This window comes from Erpetoichthys calabaricus, chromosome 6 (genome assembly GCF_900747795.2).
Source record: "Erpetoichthys calabaricus chromosome 6, fErpCal1.3, whole genome shotgun sequence".
NCBI lineage: Eukaryota > Metazoa > Chordata > Cladistia > Polypteriformes > Polypteridae > Erpetoichthys > Erpetoichthys calabaricus.
In genome coordinates this window covers 114,889,465-114,906,912 of record NC_041399.2, presented here as the reverse complement: position 1 = coordinate 114,906,912, position 17,448 = coordinate 114,889,465, and the positions used below count along the sequence as shown (strand labels likewise).

Sequence of the window (17,448 nt, the reverse complement as noted above, 5' to 3'; positions counted from 1 at the left end):
GATCTATCAGATAGTTAAAATGTAAAACAAAGAATGCCCAGCAGTGACTGACTCTTTAGTCTTTGAGATCTGTATCAAACATAATAATTAAATGTGACTTTTTGTACCAGATCTTTATTTCAATGACCTTTGCAAATCTGAACCTTACCTTTATGTATTATGAGCCATAATCCACACCATCTTCTTTGAAATGCACTATTGATTTTGTGCTCAAAACAAATCCATTGAAGGGAAGCAGTGATCCAATACCACAAGACAATGTACAAGACATGATCATTTGCAAAACAATATCAAATCATTGTTAAGTAAATTCTTATTGGTGAAGGAAAACAGGTTAGGGAGACTCCAGGAAGCAGTATGCTCAGCCTTTCAAAAGGCAGGCTATTCAGTTGTGTCTGCCAAGATATTCCATTATTCTAGTACTGGGATATGAGTGGACAAATGAACAAACACCCCAAACAGTGTGGTTTACATGTCTATTGATGCTCAATTGACACCACTTGGAAATCAATATTACAAATGGAAAGTATTTAATTTCAAATGTACCAAATCACAATTATGTACTAAAAATTAAGCAGAAAGTGAAGTCATAAGTGATTAAACTCAAACATCTTCCTTTTTAAGAAAATAAACACAAAGAAAAATTAAAGTACTTCTAAACAATAAATGCAAGTCCAAAACTGCCCACCCTTGTTTTAGAAAGGAATACCTTGCTCTGTTACGAATGATTGGATAATATACCTGGAAAAAGTAGTTAACTGTATAACAAGAAAATGCAACTGCATTTAAGTAATGAATGCCATTGATTATGTTGTATATCAAAGCTCAGGAAAAACAGCACACTTGCATTGCAAAAAACAAAAATGCAAATTTTATGAACTTTTTAATATATACTGGTTTGCATCAAATGAATCTGTCTAATAACAATACATTAACAAACAAAATGTTAATGCATCAAAATGAATATTGGTAAAAACAATCTACACCATTGTAAAGTGTCTGTGATATCTTCCCACGAAAGGCACAATACAAAATGAAGACTGAAAATACAGATTGTATTACTTTGTTGTGCTTAATTTACCTGTAAAGCTAAGTAATTTCAAACTTAAGATTTTTATACAATATTAATAAATACAGTTGTAAGATGAAACTAAAATTAATTGGATACTGTTCAAAGAAAAAACAGCATGCAAGAAATAGCTTACATGAAAGATATATACCATGATAAACTGAACTGCCTTTTAATATTAAGTCACCTCTGTTAGTAAGTAACTAAGTCCTTAAGACACTTCTTTTGAATTAACTACGTGCCTACAAGGCATGTATTACAAATGAGGTGGCCCCGTTCTCCAAGAATCTGCCACAGTATAAATGCATGTGCATTTAATAATCATCACACAATTTGTGAATTTTAAAATAAAATCAAACAAGTTACAAATAAATAATGATTCAATTTGATTTTTTTCTCTCCTTTAGAAGCTGCACTAGGAGAGATCAGCATCTATTATTTTTATTAACAGGAAAAATTAATGATATATAAAAACTATGTTGCTGGGGAAAAAAAACATGTTGAAACTCTGGTTGTTATTGGCTATCTCTGCACACTCAGAGTTTCCCATCTCCAAAGTTGTACCTTAATTGAATAAAAAAAAAAAAATAAAAGGTAATGGTATTGACTTACACTGGTAAAAGAGCAGTTGACTTGATCAAGAATGATTTTATAAGCCAATAATTATGGGCCTCCTATTCAGACAGGTGCAGAAAAGGTACTGTGTTAAAACAGTCCAACACTTTCCATAATTTAGACAATAAAATTTGCCAACCCCAAAAATACATCCCAAAAATACATAAGCTACCCTGGCTAACTGGTCATGGGATGCAGTCTCTGATAGAAGTCGATGTAGCAATGCCATAAAAAGTCTGGTGTGCAAGTATATAGATTAAATATAGCTTTACCGGCGATACACTCCAAAAGCCACAAAACTAAAAAAGAAGGTAATGCCCACAAGTGAGGCAGTGGCTGGAGCTGTAAATAATTGCCGGTACTGAATCTGAAAATACCATAAAACTGAGAGCATAAGCACAAAGAGAGGAACCATAAGGCTGCCAACATTGAGGGCAGCATGGACCTGCTCTGCAGCCATGGCTCCTGCTGGCATTTGCTGTGTGGCATTCTGAGAGATGTGGCAGTGCAAGACAGAGTTATTCACAAGATTCAAAGCAGCCAATGTTTGGGTATCATCTCTTAAAAGCTGTCCTCGGTATATTAGACGTACTTGGTGCTCCTGTCCTGGAAAGTAGGTCCTGGAAAGAGAGAGAGAGACAACAAAACTAAGCAATTATATTATCATCTTATAATTGCCATAACAATTAAGTCAACTAGAGTTGTAATTTTCAAAAGCAGCATACAAAAATTTCATAAATATTTAATTCTACTTAATTTGATCTGTTTGGTAAGCTTATTCAATACATTATATTGCCATTTTTGTCTTCATTTTTTTTTAATAAAATTAGGTCACATCCTTCAAAAAGATATTTCTAATGATTTGTGGCATAGAAAAATTAGAATTCTTTTTTTCTGTCACATTTCAGAGGCATAAAAAAACAGTGCAAAGAAGGCACACCACACCCTAAGCCATGCAAATAAGATGGCTTCTTTTCAAGAAGCATAAATTGCTTAAGTGTGTTAAAATATTTAAAATAGTAAGCCTAGCATACAAAATGATTATCATGTTCTTGTCTAGACTAAAATATAAATCAGGAATAATAAAGTAAAAGAAATCAAAGGGGTATAACAATCATATCCTACAGACTTGCTCTATAGAGAATTTTTCAAAGATACTAACTTTGAAATAGTATGACCAACTGAGTGAAGATGTAATATTCTCCCTGTATTCACATGGGTTTTCTCCAGTTACAATTCCAGGTCAAATGATACCTAACTTAAAGGGAAACAAAACATGAAGTCTTAAAATCTCATTGGTTTTTTTTTTTGTGTTTTATGTCAGGTATTAAAGTATCACATACATTTTTGTCATTAGGGATCAGTGGGTTTGCTGGATATGATCCCCTAGCATTGGATATGGTGTAAGGATAATTTCACATTACATTTTATAAATTATGCTTCTTTGGTCATTCTAGTCCTGATCAAATAAGCAAAATGTCAGTTTTTTGGAGAGTGCTATGCCCAAACACCAATGATAATTTCTGGCTACATCAGGTAATATTTGCTCTATTCCCTTAACGTTAGAGATGCACAATACGTCTGCGACCATATCATTATTGGCTGATGCTCATTAAAAATGATGACATTGACTGATATGTTAATATTGGCCAATACTGCTGACCAATAATTCAGGTTTCCCAATATTATCAGTACACTGAATAATAATAATAAAAAAATCACTGATCAGTGAGGCAGATATTACTGTACTCCAACATTTTTAAGTTAATAAAAAGTTAAAAGGGGTTTCCCAGCAAGGTTAATATAGTTAATGAAAACTAAAATCAAAACTGAAAATATTAATAAAAAATATTTTCATAAATCAAAATAAAATAATTAACAAAACCAAAATAAACTAAAACTAAAAGAAATGAAATTACAGTATTAAAGTAGCTGAAAAGACTAACTGAAGTAAAATAATAATTTACTAAAAATACTTTTAATTTTCATCACAATCAGACTTTCACAAGGGCTAACTTAGGCTACAGGAATCCCAAAATTAATTAAAAATGTATTAAGAATTTCATATTTGGCTTTTGAACAAATACTCCTGCCATTATATCTTTAACCCTTGTAGCTTTAAACTCTAAAACAGAAAGTCATCCACCAGAAACTGCCCACATATATTTGTCCAGTGAACAGCGGCTGGTAATGGAGAGTGGTATTGACACAGTATTTGCGGTGACGCAGCATGCTGAATACGGGCGTGTAAAGTGTGTGAAGAACAAAGCAATTTACTGTGTCAGTATAGTGGCAGTTCTGTTCAGGAGCTGAAAATGACAGCATAATACAGTTGTGCTTGAAAGTTTGTGAACCCTTTAGAATTTTCTATATTTCTGCATAAATACAACCTAAAACATCATCAGATTTTCACTCAAGTCCTAAAAGTAGATAAAGAGAAACCATTTAAATGAAACAATATTATACTTGGTCATTTATTTATTGAGGAAAATAATCTAATATAACATATTTGTGAGTGGCAAAAGTATGTGAACCTCTAGGATTAGCAGTTAGTTTGAAGGTGAAATTAAGAGTCAGGTGTTTTCAATCAATGGGATGACAATCAGGTGTGAGTGGGCACCCTGTGTTATTTAAAGAACAGGGATCTATCAAAGTCTGCTCTTCACAACACGTTTGTGGAAGTGTATCATGGCACGAAAAAAGGAGATTTCTGAGGACCTCAGAAAAAGAGTTGTTGATGCTCATCAGGCTGGAAAAGGTTACAAAACCATCTCTAAAGAGTTTAGACTCCACCAATCCACAGTCAGACAGATTGTGTACAAATGGAGGAAATTCAAGACCATTGTTACCCTCCCCAGGAGTGGTCGACCAACAAAGATCACTCCAAGAGCAAGGTGTGTAATAGTCGGCGAGGCCACAAAGGACCCCAGGGTAACTTCCAAGCAACTGAAGACCTCTCTCACATTGGCTAATGTTCACGTTCATGAGTCCACCATCAGGAGAACACTGAACAGCAATGGTGTGCGTGGCAGGGTTGCACGGAGAAAGCCACTGCTTTCCAAAAAAAACATTGCTGCTCATCTGCAGTTTGCTAAAGATCATGTGGACAAACCAGAAGGCTATTGGAAGAATGTTTTGTGGATGGATGAGACCAAAATAGAACTTTTGGTTTAAATGAAAAGCGTTATGTTTGGAGAAAAGAAAACACTGCATTCTAGCATAAAACCTTATCCCATCTGTGAAACATGGTGGTAGTATCATGGTTTGGGCCTGTTTTGCTGCATCCGGGCCAGGACGGCTTGCCTTCATTGATGGAACAATGAATTCTGAATTATGTCAGATTTCTAAATGAAAATGTCAGGACATCTGTCCATGAACTAAATTTCAAGAGAAGATGGGTCATGCAGCAAGACAACGACCCTAAGCACACAAGTCGCTCTACCAAAGAATGGTTAAAGAAGAATAAAGTTAATGTTTTGGAATGGCCAAGTCAAAGTCCTGACCTTAAACCAATCGAAATGTTGTGGAAGGACCTGAAGCGAGCAGTTAATGTGAGGAAACCCACCAACATCCCAGAGTTGAAGCAGTTCTGTATGGAGGAATGGGCTAAAATTCCTCCAAGCCGGTGTGCAGGACTGATCAAGTTACCGGAAACGTTTAGTTGCAGATATTGCTGCAAAGGGGGGTCACTCCAGATACTGAAAGCAAAGGTTCACATACTTTTGCCACTCACAAATATGTAATATTCGATCATTTTCCTTAATAAATAAAAGACCAAGTATAATATTTTTGTCTCATTTGTTTAACTGGTTTCTCTTTATCTACTTTTAGGACTTGAGTGAAAATCTGATGATGTTTTAGGTCATATTTATGCAGAAATGTAGAAAATTCTGAAGGGTTCACAAACTTTCAAGCACAACTGTAAGAGTCTGGTGCAAGTGTTAGTGAAGCATACCAAGTTGATGGTTTTGCTTTGAAAATGCTCGGTAGCTTCCAAAGCTGCCATTCACTGGATCTCTGAGGCTAAAAAGAAGTGTTAGATAATCCCTTACAGAATGTCAGTCTGTTCATAAATGACAGCATGTTAGCTGTAATTCTGACTGAGCCCAAGATACAGTATGGAGACAGCAACTAATGTGTGTACAGTACGTAGACAGCACACACTACAACAAAATCCATGCTGCATATGAGACTGATGCCCGTTATGATGAGCTGCCACATTTCTTTGCGCTTCTTGTATAACAAGGTAATTCAAGCACGTGAAGTCAGAATGTGTTGGTCAACAAAACCTTTAACATATGGACAGAAAACTCACGTGCAAGTAACAATTCAGCTTATTTTTCAGGTGTGCATTACGTTGACAATAATTCATCTGCCACTTAACACAGGAGAAATACTTTTTGAAAAAGGCACTTACTGAGAGACTGACAAGGTCAACATGAAAGATCAGCATATTGTTGCTGACCAATCACTTCTGTTTTAAAAAGGTAGTTTAACAATAAAGTGATACAAACCTTGTAAAATTCCAGAGTTGGCAATGTCTCTACTGAACTACAGGTAGGTAGGTGAAGACAGTCCATCAATTGGTGAAAAACTAAACCTACTAATGTGTTTTTGTATTTATTAATTTATCTTTTTTTAGTTTTACATTCACAGCTCAAAATAACTGATATTGTGAAAATAATCCAGTGGCAGAATTATGATTTAAAATATTTGTCTCCATCTTTTCAATTTTTCTCTCTCTCTCAAACAATTGAAATATCATACACTTTTGGTTCTTAACACCAACCATGTCATACAACGGTATAGTATTGTTGCAATAGGCTGGCACACTGTCCAGGGATTTTTCCTGCCTTGCATCCAAAACTGCAGGCATAGACCTCAGATTTCCTGCGATCCTGCTCTGGATAAATGGGTTTAGAAAGGGTATATATTGTTCCTTTCTGTCATTTTGTGGCTGTCTGTACTCCTGCTACCTCCTGCTCTTACTCTGCTCATTAAGGGTTTACTGTTCTTATCCATGGGCTATTTAAGTCTCACTACCCATAACCTTGACACTACATGCTTGTTTTTCTTTGTTTCCCTTAATACAGCTAGGTGGGGTATGCACACTGATTCAAGCATAAGAGCCTTGTTCTTCTTAAGTCCCCATGATTATCATGATCACACAGTAGAATATTATGTGCCTGAGATGGAATCAGAGATCAATATGGCTGTTTAAAAATAAAGTCCAGTACAGCCCAGTTACAATTATGGGCAAAAAAGGGTAAAGATGAAATTTCCAAAAGTCAGCGCACATTTGCACAGCACAAATGATATAGAAAATATTTAAAAAAATATAAAATTGTATTAAATTGTTCATATTCATTATCTGGTTTTGATTATGCTTATTTTTAATCAGACAAAAACAAAACCATCTCAAAAATGAGACAATGTGAGGAGGCTATAGAATTAAATCATATACCACCACAAATTTATTTTATCCATTTGAAGACCCTCCATAATTAATTATACATTGAATTTTTAGCTGCTAATGATACCAAAACAAAAGTTAAATGAGACACTAATGGGTTCACTAGTGGTAGCCTCATATAGCAACCCTTTCAAAATGTGACAGTGGCAGAGCTAAATCTGTAACTACTAAATTTATGGAGATGACTGCACTTGATGACCAACCTTTTCCCTAGTTGAGGATAAGGGATTCTGTCAGCTACTGCACCATTCAGAATCTCGGTGCATTTTACCAAGCCAATGCCTCTTCATAGAAAAAAATTTAGGCCACAGAGCCCATGTTTTGCAGCTTGCTGTAAATGAAGGCTTATTGAGGCAGAGAAGCATCTCTGACTGTGTTGCCATTGGGAAACGAATATTTAAAGTAATTTTTAGCACTCAAACCTTGCCAATTCGCAACTGTGAGAAACACAAGCACAGTTAGGCTCCCTAACAAGAATGCTACAGCAAGAATAATTGGAACAGCGTGTATCACATGCTGAAAAGTCTGGTTGATCAGAAATACATACTGGCTGTTTAGGGTACTGAAATTGCGCAGCAGGGTTCTGTGCAAAACATGATTACTCTACTTGAACTATCTGAGCAACTTACTAAACACCTAAGTGTATATTGGTTTACAACTGCAGATGCGATTCCTTTTTTTGAAGCGATTAAATATCTGTTTTGCAAGTGTAACAATACAAACTGTGGAGTTCAGATGGCAAAGTACAGACTTTTGGAGGCTGTAATAAAAAGTTCCAGTGGTGCATTCTCAGAGCAACTATATCATTTATTTACTGTTCTTGATACAAAAGTACAAAGACTATTTTTTTTATTTTTATTTTAAACAAAGATACTAAAAGACAAGAAGAAATGGCAAGACAATTGGTTGACATGTCAGCTGGTGGGAGAGATACAGAGGACAACAGTCATCTACAAGAGAAAAAGATATGCACTGGGAGAGTTGCTGCTTTGTTGTTTCAGATGTATGAAGAAATTCTTGAAGAAAAGTTGCCTGTGGCTGTAAAAACACATTCAACAGCTAACAAGGTAAAATAACAAGCATAAAAATATTTTTTTTATTATTAATATAAAGCTAAATGTTTCCAAATTTGTTGATTTTTTTTTTCTTGTAGCTGAATAACAATCTCAGCGAGCCTTCTATCTCCAGAAATAATAGTGCCCTTCAATACTGAAAAAGCAATGCAACCTATTTCCCCAGCTTGCTGTCTCACCTACTCCCATTCTGCCTTTAGTTTTGTTTTCCACGGATGTCTACTCTTTTTCTTCTCCATGCGTCTTGCTCAGGTTATTTTAATCCTCCCTTTGGGCGCAGGTGTTGCAGTCTCAGACACCAGAGTGTTAATAAGACAACTGGCCACAACGCATGTCGACAAGTGAATGCTTGGCCGGCCAATTACTCACTAACACCCCAGAGTTGCTCCGCCATGCTAATACTCACACCTACATCCTTCCACCTGTGCACTCCATTTACTTATTTATTTTAAAAATCACCCAACGCTATGGACTCAAAAGCCCAAAATAATTTCATACATTTGGACAAATATCAAAAAAAACAAACAAAGGCACATAAAAAAACCACACACAACAGAGAAGTTAAAGACAACCCAATAACTTGAAAGTAGCATTTTGGAGCAAAACTGTCTTAAAACATTGTGTGCATTTTTAGTGAGGTAACTGAATTGCCCCTTTTTGTGGCTGTGCTTAATATTTACAGCACAATGACAAAACCACCAAAGCTGCTGGGTCACTACAGAAAGTAAAACATACATTTGTGACCTTTTCCCAGTCAAGGATAATCAATAAATTACCATATGATCCAATCTGCAGTATACTGAAAGTAAATGCAGCACACATTTTCAAAACCACTGCTTCATAATATATATTGTGAAAAACCTTAATAATGTCATTGTGAACACAGCACACACCAATAAATACCCAGTAACTGGAAATCTGTCATTTTTCCTGAACTGTTACCTTTAACAGTCTGATTCATACATATTAAATATCCATAGTTCCTTTGTCCATTAGCCTGTAAAAACACTATACTGTAATGAAATACTACAGGTACAAAGTACAGAATTAAAAAAAAAAAAAAAAAAGTGATACCAACCCCCCCCCCCCAAAAAAAATTGAGCAAAACATAATCTATTATGAAAAATCATGTTTTACAAAGTGTTGTTGGTTATGTCCTATTGCACTAGTCATTTGTGATGTCAATATGAGATACAAATTTTGCAGTTCAGTGACCTGGTTAAACCAAGATTAATTTATTTTGTTGCAAAGTAGCTTTGTCAGACGTAACAGTACTGTACGTGGTGAATGGCTTTTTGGGAATGCAACTGACTGATCCCACAATGTTTCATATGGCCTACACTATTCAATGTAACAGCAATCACTTTGTTATATCTGCCAAGTAATAGTGGCTACCCTCTCAGACAATGGCACCTTAAGTCTTTCTTGACCCCCCAGAACACAAAGGAGAGGCACTATGATGCCACAAATGATCCACAGGTGGCACAGTGGTAGTGCTTCTGCTTTGCAGTAAGGAGACTGTGGAAGATTGTGGGTTCACTTCCCAGTTTCTCCCTGTGTGGATAGCGCTTTGAGTACTGAGAAAAGCGCTATATAAATGTAATGAATTATTATTATTAATGATCTAGCGCTCTCAGATGTGGAGCACAGCCATATATTCTTGAATGCAGGTGGTGGTTTCTCGATGTGTCAGTTGGGAGGTTGATCTGCAATCCAATTAAGTTGTGCAGGATCTTGAGTGCTTATGCATGAGGTTGATTAGCATGCACCCTATATGGTGGAGTTTTGGTCTCTAAGCTAGAAGCAAGAGACGAGTGACTAGGATGATTACAGGCCTGCAAGCGATGAGTTATGAGGAAAGATTAAAAAGAGCTGAGCCTTTTCAGTTTAAGCACGAGGAGACTAAGAGGTGACATGATTGAATTGTTCAAAATTATGAAATTAGTTAATACAGTGAAATGATACTGTTGCATTAAAATGAGTAAAACAAGAACAAGGGGATAACAGCTTACAACTTGTTAAAGGTAAGTTTCGCACAAACATTAGGAAGTCTTTTTCACACAAAAAACCATTGTCACAAGAAATAACTTATGTAGTATAGTAGGCAGTTGGGCTTTAGGGACATCCAAAACTCAATTTGATATTATTTTGGAGGAATTAAGTAGATAGGACTGGTGAGCTTTCTTGGGCTGAATGGCATGTTCTCATCTAAAACTTTCTAATATTCTAATGTTTTAATGACTTTCTTCACCACTCCGAGTTCTTAATTACTTTAATTTCAACAAGTTAGGCCAAAATAAAATGGACCAAGGAGAATTCACTAATGATTCACAATTGTTCAGATGCTTGCCTCAGTATTAATTGGAATCTTTTTAAATAAATAAATGTTAATGATATTGTTATGAAATCTGAAAAGGTCTACAAATGAAATCTTGCTTGTTTTCATTTTAGGAATGTTCAAAATAACAGAAGATGGTGCTGCTGTATCATTGTCCTAAGAGCTACAGATAATGCAATGGCAGCAAAAAGCCTTTAAAAATAAAATCGTGTAAATGAGCAAGTGTTTTTCTGAATTTCTATTTAATATGACAGAACAAAGTTTCTCTCTTGTTTGGAGCTAGACAACAGAGAAGCAGAGAAGAAAAAAATAACATCACTTTTCAGGTCTTTCAAAAGGTATGTTATTCCTGAGTTAAGAAATACTTAAAATAATGCTGAGTTAAATAAAAGCCTTTTCAGTTATAAAGAGCCAAGAAAAAAATGTGATCAGAAAAGGAGCTGTTTAATAAGTAACTACAGCGTTACCCAAAGGTTTTATGAGGACATCAGTGTCACTGTAAAAAGGATATTAGAAATGCTAAAAGGTAATTAGAGAAAAAAATATTGAAAAGTTGACCTGAAGATGCTCTATCAGTGCTTTAGTACCGGTAAAAAAAAAAAAAAAAAAAGAACAGGTAAGTAAGGTGAAGTATAATATTAACAGTAAGGGTGAAATGGTGAAATGTACGGAAACTGAAACTGCAAATGCTCTAAATTCATAGTTTTCTGAAGTGTGTGTGTGTGTGAAGAAGTCAGCTGCTTTCTAGTAGCTCCCAGGGGTACTCAGTGATTTGGATATAGCAGAGAAAAAGAAATACTACTAAATGCATTGTTTTTGTTAAAACTGATCAGACATTATGTAATTATTTATGATAGTGAGACACAATATTAGGGAGAAAAAGTTTTGTCATTTCATTTTCATTGCAGATTATTATATTATTTTACAAATATTATGGCAACTAGTGTGTAATGTAGCATAATGAACTCCCAAGAAGTATCTAGCACTCAGGTAATTAGGTAATTTAATTTAGGTATCACTTAGGTAATTTATTCCTTCAAATTCAAGAGAATGGTGGAGCAGTAGGTAGTGTTCTAATCTTACAACATTTGAACCCCATTTTGATTCCTTTCAAACTGTGTATTATGCAGGTTTTCCAAAAGACCTCATCAGTTAGAGAATCACTGATTTGATTTGGATTTAATGCAGATAAAATACACAAATATAGCATTATTTCTGCAAGAATCAAATTAAACACTTATTATTAGAGATACTTAGCCGATTACACTCTTAATACACAATCATCTTATAACTGGTATATCATTTATGAAAATGTACGCCAAATGTGCAAGGAGTATTGAATATTTAGAAAAGTGAAATACAGTGATCCCTCGCTATATCGTGCTTCGTCTTTCGCGGCTTCACTCCATCGCGGATTTTAAATGTAAGCATATGTGAATATATATCGCGGATTTTTCACTGCTTCGCGGATGTCTGTGGTCTACAGTACGTGTGCTTCCTCAGTTGATTTGCCCATTTGAATTGAAACAAGGGACGCATTTGAATTGAAACAAGGGACGCTATTGGCGGATGGCTGAGAAGCTACCCAATCAGAGCACGCGGTTAAGTTCCTGTGTGCTGCTGATTGGCTCAGCGACGGAGTGTTGCATTAACCAGGAAGTGTAATCTCACTCATTCAACATTAATGTGCACAAGCGCCAACAGAAGATGCAAATGATTGCAGAAAAGGTAAAAGTTTTGGATATGTTGAAGGAAGGAAACAGCTACACGATGACTCCACGATTCTTTTTATTTAAAAAGGAGGAAAAGCATATAAGATCTACGGCCGCAGTGTCTTTTAACCAGGGCGCAAAATGAGTTGCAAGTGGACGTGATAAGGCAGTAGTCTGGATGGAATCTGCTCTAGGGATTTGGATTGAAGAGTGCTGGAAGAAGAACAATGGCGGTGCTAAACAGTCGCCTGAAGAGGCTCCTTTAGAAGAGCTGTAACGCTCTCCTTTGTTGTGCAGTAAAATTAAACTCATCGTTATCTGACAAGTCGTCGTGTCATTGTTGGTGAGTAACCATAATTAATTATTTACGTACAGTACTTATTACATGTACATAGTTTAGTGTCACTGTACACACATTTTACTGTATACAATTTTTCTTGCGTTGTACGTATTTATTGCTGGTGGCCTGTCTGTCGTAATGGCTGTAACATATGTGATATCGGAGACGCTTGATATCTTTAAAATAATATTTAGGTTTTACTGTATGTAAACTGTGTTTACATACATAATTTCAACGAATCTTACCTAATATCTAAGAGAATACAAAGGGTTTATGCTGTATAATTGTGCGTGAAATGTTTGTAATAGTGTGGGAGAGTTTATAAGGGCTTAAAATATATAAAAATAACCATATAAACATATTGTTTCTACTTCGCGGATTTTCTTATTTCGCGGGTGGCTCTGGAACGCAACCCCCGCGATGGAGGAGGGATTACTGTAGTGGTTACTAGTGCATTTTTATATTCGTGATGAATTTGTGAATTACCAATTTACTTAATACAGGATGAATATGTGATGATTTTATTAAGTAAGAATATACAGTATATGAGATACAAGATAAGAAAAGTACATGCTCATACATCTGTGTCCTTTGGGATTTGTTGTACATTAATAAAGGTGGAAAGTTATTAAAAGTGGCTGCTGCTTAATTTCAATTTCTCAGTCCAAATCACCTTATGCAGTTTATTTAAGAAACCACCTTTAAGCTATATTTTCCAATAGCCATTTGTTTAATTCACTATTGCTTTAATAAACGAAAGCAGGTTAATTTTACTTAAAACTACAAAGGAGTACAAGTACAGGAAGATAAATACATTGCAATTGCTGAATAGGAGCATAACAGTAATGCTGAAATTATAATGCACCTCTCACATATAATAAACAACAACAATAATAAAGATTTAAGTCAAACAGAGGGCATGCTGTAGTTTCCAATTAGTTCTTATGTATTCACTAACAAAAGCAGTACATGTGAGCTGAAGACGCTGAAATTACTGACTGACAGGTATATATTTGCTAACAGTGAAAAAAACATTTGAAGAAAATGGCTGTCATGGATTAATCACCTTGCTGTAACTTAGGAGCATAATGGATGCAGATGGCTTACAGCTTTCCTCACTTTCAGTAGGTAAGTTTCAATTAACTGACACATTGATTTAATTTGCTGAAATCTAAACTGTAGAAGTCAATCACCAGTAAAGTCAATATCTTTATAAGCAGATAAACAGAAATAATATTTCTTAACATAAATAATTTACGTACATACTTTAACACAGGATGGACAAACTACTAATGCAGATCTAAATATTCTGGACCAGTTATTTTTAGAAAGACAATGCTACAACTGGATAGTGCAAGTGTAATAAGTTGCCATGCTGTGTCACTCAAAAAACTAAAAGGCAAGTGTTTAGCACAAGAGCAGTGACAGTCTTTAGCACTTTCACAAAGAGTGGTGTTTATATTTACAACTACTTGCTTGGCTTTGTCTTGTGCATACGTTGTCAAAGAATTTGAATCTGTATTGGGCTGAATTTATCAGCAATGGATATGGTTGAAAGTGGCAGCTCTTGTAGGAGAAATTTGGGTATAACACTGGGTTTGAGCACAAATAAATATTATTTACAAATGAGGTCAGACGGAGAATGGTTTTATAGTTGTAGATACAGTGGGTACGGAAAGTATTCAGACCCCCTTCAATTTTTCACTCTTTGTCATATTACAGCCATTTGCTAAAATCATTTAAATTAATTTTTTCCCTCATTAATGTACACACAGCACCCCATATTGACAGACAAAAAAAAAGAATTTTTGAAATTGTTGCAGATTTATTAAAAAAGAAAAACTGAAATATCACATGGTCCTAAGTACTCAGACCCTTTGCTCAGTATTTAGTAGAAGCACCCTTTTGAGCTAATACAGCCATGAGTCTTCTTGGGAAAGATGCAACAAGTTTTTCACAACTGGATTTGGGGATCCTCTGCCATTCCTCCTTGCAGATCCTCTCCAGTTCTGTCAGGTTGGATGGTAAACGTTGGTGGACAGCCATTTTTAGGTCTCTCCAGAGATGCTCAATTGGGTTTAAGTCAGGGCTCTGGCTGGGCCATTCAAGAACAGTCACAGAGTTGTTGTGAAGCCACTCCTTCGTTATTTTAGCTGTGTGCTTAGGGTCATTGTCTTGTTGGAAGGTAAACCTTCGGCCCAGTCTGAGGTCCTTAGCGCTCTGGAGAAGGTTTTTGTCCAGGATATCCCTGTACTTGGCCGCATTCATCTTTCCCTCAATTGCAACCAGTCGTCTTGTCCCTGCAGCGGAAAAACACCCCCACAGCATTATGCTGCCACCGCCATGCTTCACTGTGGGGACTGTATTGGACAAGTGATGAGCAGTGCCTGGTTGTCTCCACACATACCTCAGTGCAAGACACATGACAGCCCGCATGGAGTTTGCTAAAAGACACCTGAAGGACTCTGAGATGGTGAGAAATAAGATTCTCTGGTCTGATGAGACCAAGATAGAACTTTTTGGCCTTAATTCTAAGCGGTATGTGTTATGTGTTAGGGGAGATGAGGAGTAAAATACACTTATCAGTAGCGGCATTCCAACTGTATCTTCAGGTGATGTGTGTGTTTTTGAAACAGTTTCTCAATGAGTCAGAAGAGCTGGATTGGTACAGTTCTCAGGTTTAGGTAATTTCAATTTTGATACAGAGCTTATTAATTAATCAAACTCTCAAATATTCAGAGTCTGCTACAATTGGTCACCAATCTTCATTGTGAATTTAAATATCACTCTCGGGACTCTAGAAAGTACTAGGTTTTGATATGACTCACTATTTGAGTCATTATTGACAATTCAGCCTGCCACCAAAAAGTTTGTAAATCCCTGCCCTAGGAGGTGGTTCACCCTCACTTTCAGAGCTTTCCACGAAAAAAGAATAAACACGTTTCAACCACTGTCTGAGGTAACTTTAGTAAAGGCAAGACCAGAAACTTTTACTGGATTACAACCAATTTAGAAAATTGGTGGCTTGTTTATGGTATAGTTGAAAAGATCGGCTTTGCCATGCAATATTTTTTTATCCAGTTTAGTGGGATTTGGGTAGGATTAAGAAGTAAGCTTGATTAGAAAAGGGATAAATTAATTATATATATATATATATATATATATATATATATATATATATATATATATACATACATACATACATACATATATATACACATATATACATATACACATATATACATATACATACAGTGGGGCAAAAAAGTATTTAGTCAGCCACCATTTGTACAAGTTCCTCCACTTAAAAAGATGAGAGGCCTGTAATTTTCATCATAGGTATACCTTAACTATGAGAGACAAAATGAGGAAAGAAATCCAGAAAATCACATTGTCTGATTTTTAAAGAATTTATTTGTAAATTATGGTGGAAAATAAGTATTTGGTCACCTACAAACAAGCAAGGTTTCTGGCTCTCACAGACCTGTAACTTCTTCTGTAAGAGGCTCCTCTGTCTGCCACTTGTTACCTGTATTAATGGCACCTGTTTAAACTCGTTATCAATATAAAAGACACCTGTCCACAACCTCAAACAGTCACACTGCAAACTCCACTATGGCCAAGACCAAAGAGCTGTCAAAGGACACCAGAAACAAAATTGTAGACCTGCACCAGGCTGGGAAGACTGAATCTGCAATAGGTAAGCAGCTTGGTGTGAAGAAATCAACTGTGGGAGCAATTATTAGAAAATGGAAGACATACAAGACCACTGATAATCTCCCGTGGGGTCAAAATGATCACAAGAACGGTGAGCAAAAATCCCAGAACCACACAGGGGGACCTAGTGAATGACCTGCAGAGAGCTGGGACTAAAGTAACAAAGGCTACCATCAGTAACACATTATGCCGACAGGGACTCAAATACTGCAGTGCCAGACATGTCCCCCTGCTTAAGCCAGTACATGTGCAGGCCTGTCTGAAGTTTGCTAGAGAGCATTTGGATGATCCAGAAGAGGATTGGGAGAATGTCATATGGTCAGATGAAAAAAACTCTACTCGTCGTGTTTGGAGGAGAAAGAATGCTGAGTTGCATCCAAAGAACACCATACCTACTATAAAGCATGCTTTGGGGCTGTTTTTCTGCAAAGGGACCAGGACGACTGATCCGTGTAAAGAAAAGAATGAATGGGGCCATGTATCGTCAGATTTTGAGTGAAAACCTCCTACCATCAGCAAGGGCATTGAAGATGAAACGTCATGCTGAAAGACCCAGCCACAATAATCCCAAATACACCGCCCGGGTAACAAAGGATTAGCTTCTTAAGAAGCATTTCAAGGTCCTGGAATGGCCTAGCCAGTCTCCAGATCTCAACCCCATAGAAAAATCTTTGGAGGGAGTTGAAAGTCCGTGTTGCCCAGAGACAGCCCCAAAACATCACTGCTCCAGAGGAGATCTGCATGGAGGAATGGGCCAAAATACCAGCAACAGTGTGTGAAAACCTTGTGAAGACTTACAGAAAACGTTTGACCTCTGTCATTGCCAACAAAGGGTATACAACAAAGTATTGAGATGAACTTTTGTTATTGACCAAATACTTTTTTTCCACCATAATTTGCAAATAAATTCTTCAAAAATCAGACAATACACAAGCCCGCCTGGATAAACTCAATGAACTCAGGCGCCTACAACGCACGTCTGAAATGCCACGGGGAAAGTGGGCTCGGCTCCAAAACGAACACGCTCGACTAATGTATTTCAGGATACCCAACGCCGGGGGTAGACGAGTATCATATAAGTGCTCACCCATCAAAAAACACTCAGCCGTGT

General features: G+C 36.4%; 1 protein-coding gene across 1 annotated transcript in view; it reads right to left on the bottom strand.

Moving 5' to 3' along the window:
* Window positions 1-866: 866 nt before the first annotated feature.
* The window catches only part of tmub1 (transmembrane and ubiquitin-like domain containing 1), a 22,786-nt gene continuing 6,204 nt past the window's right edge, over window positions 867-17,448 (bottom strand). The window contains exon 2 of the mRNA XM_051928831.1: window positions 867-2,304. Within this exon, the coding sequence (XP_051784791.1) occupies window positions 1,953-2,304 (352 nt within the window). The 3' untranslated portion in view covers window positions 867-1,952. The remainder of the gene's footprint in view (window positions 2,305-17,448) is intronic.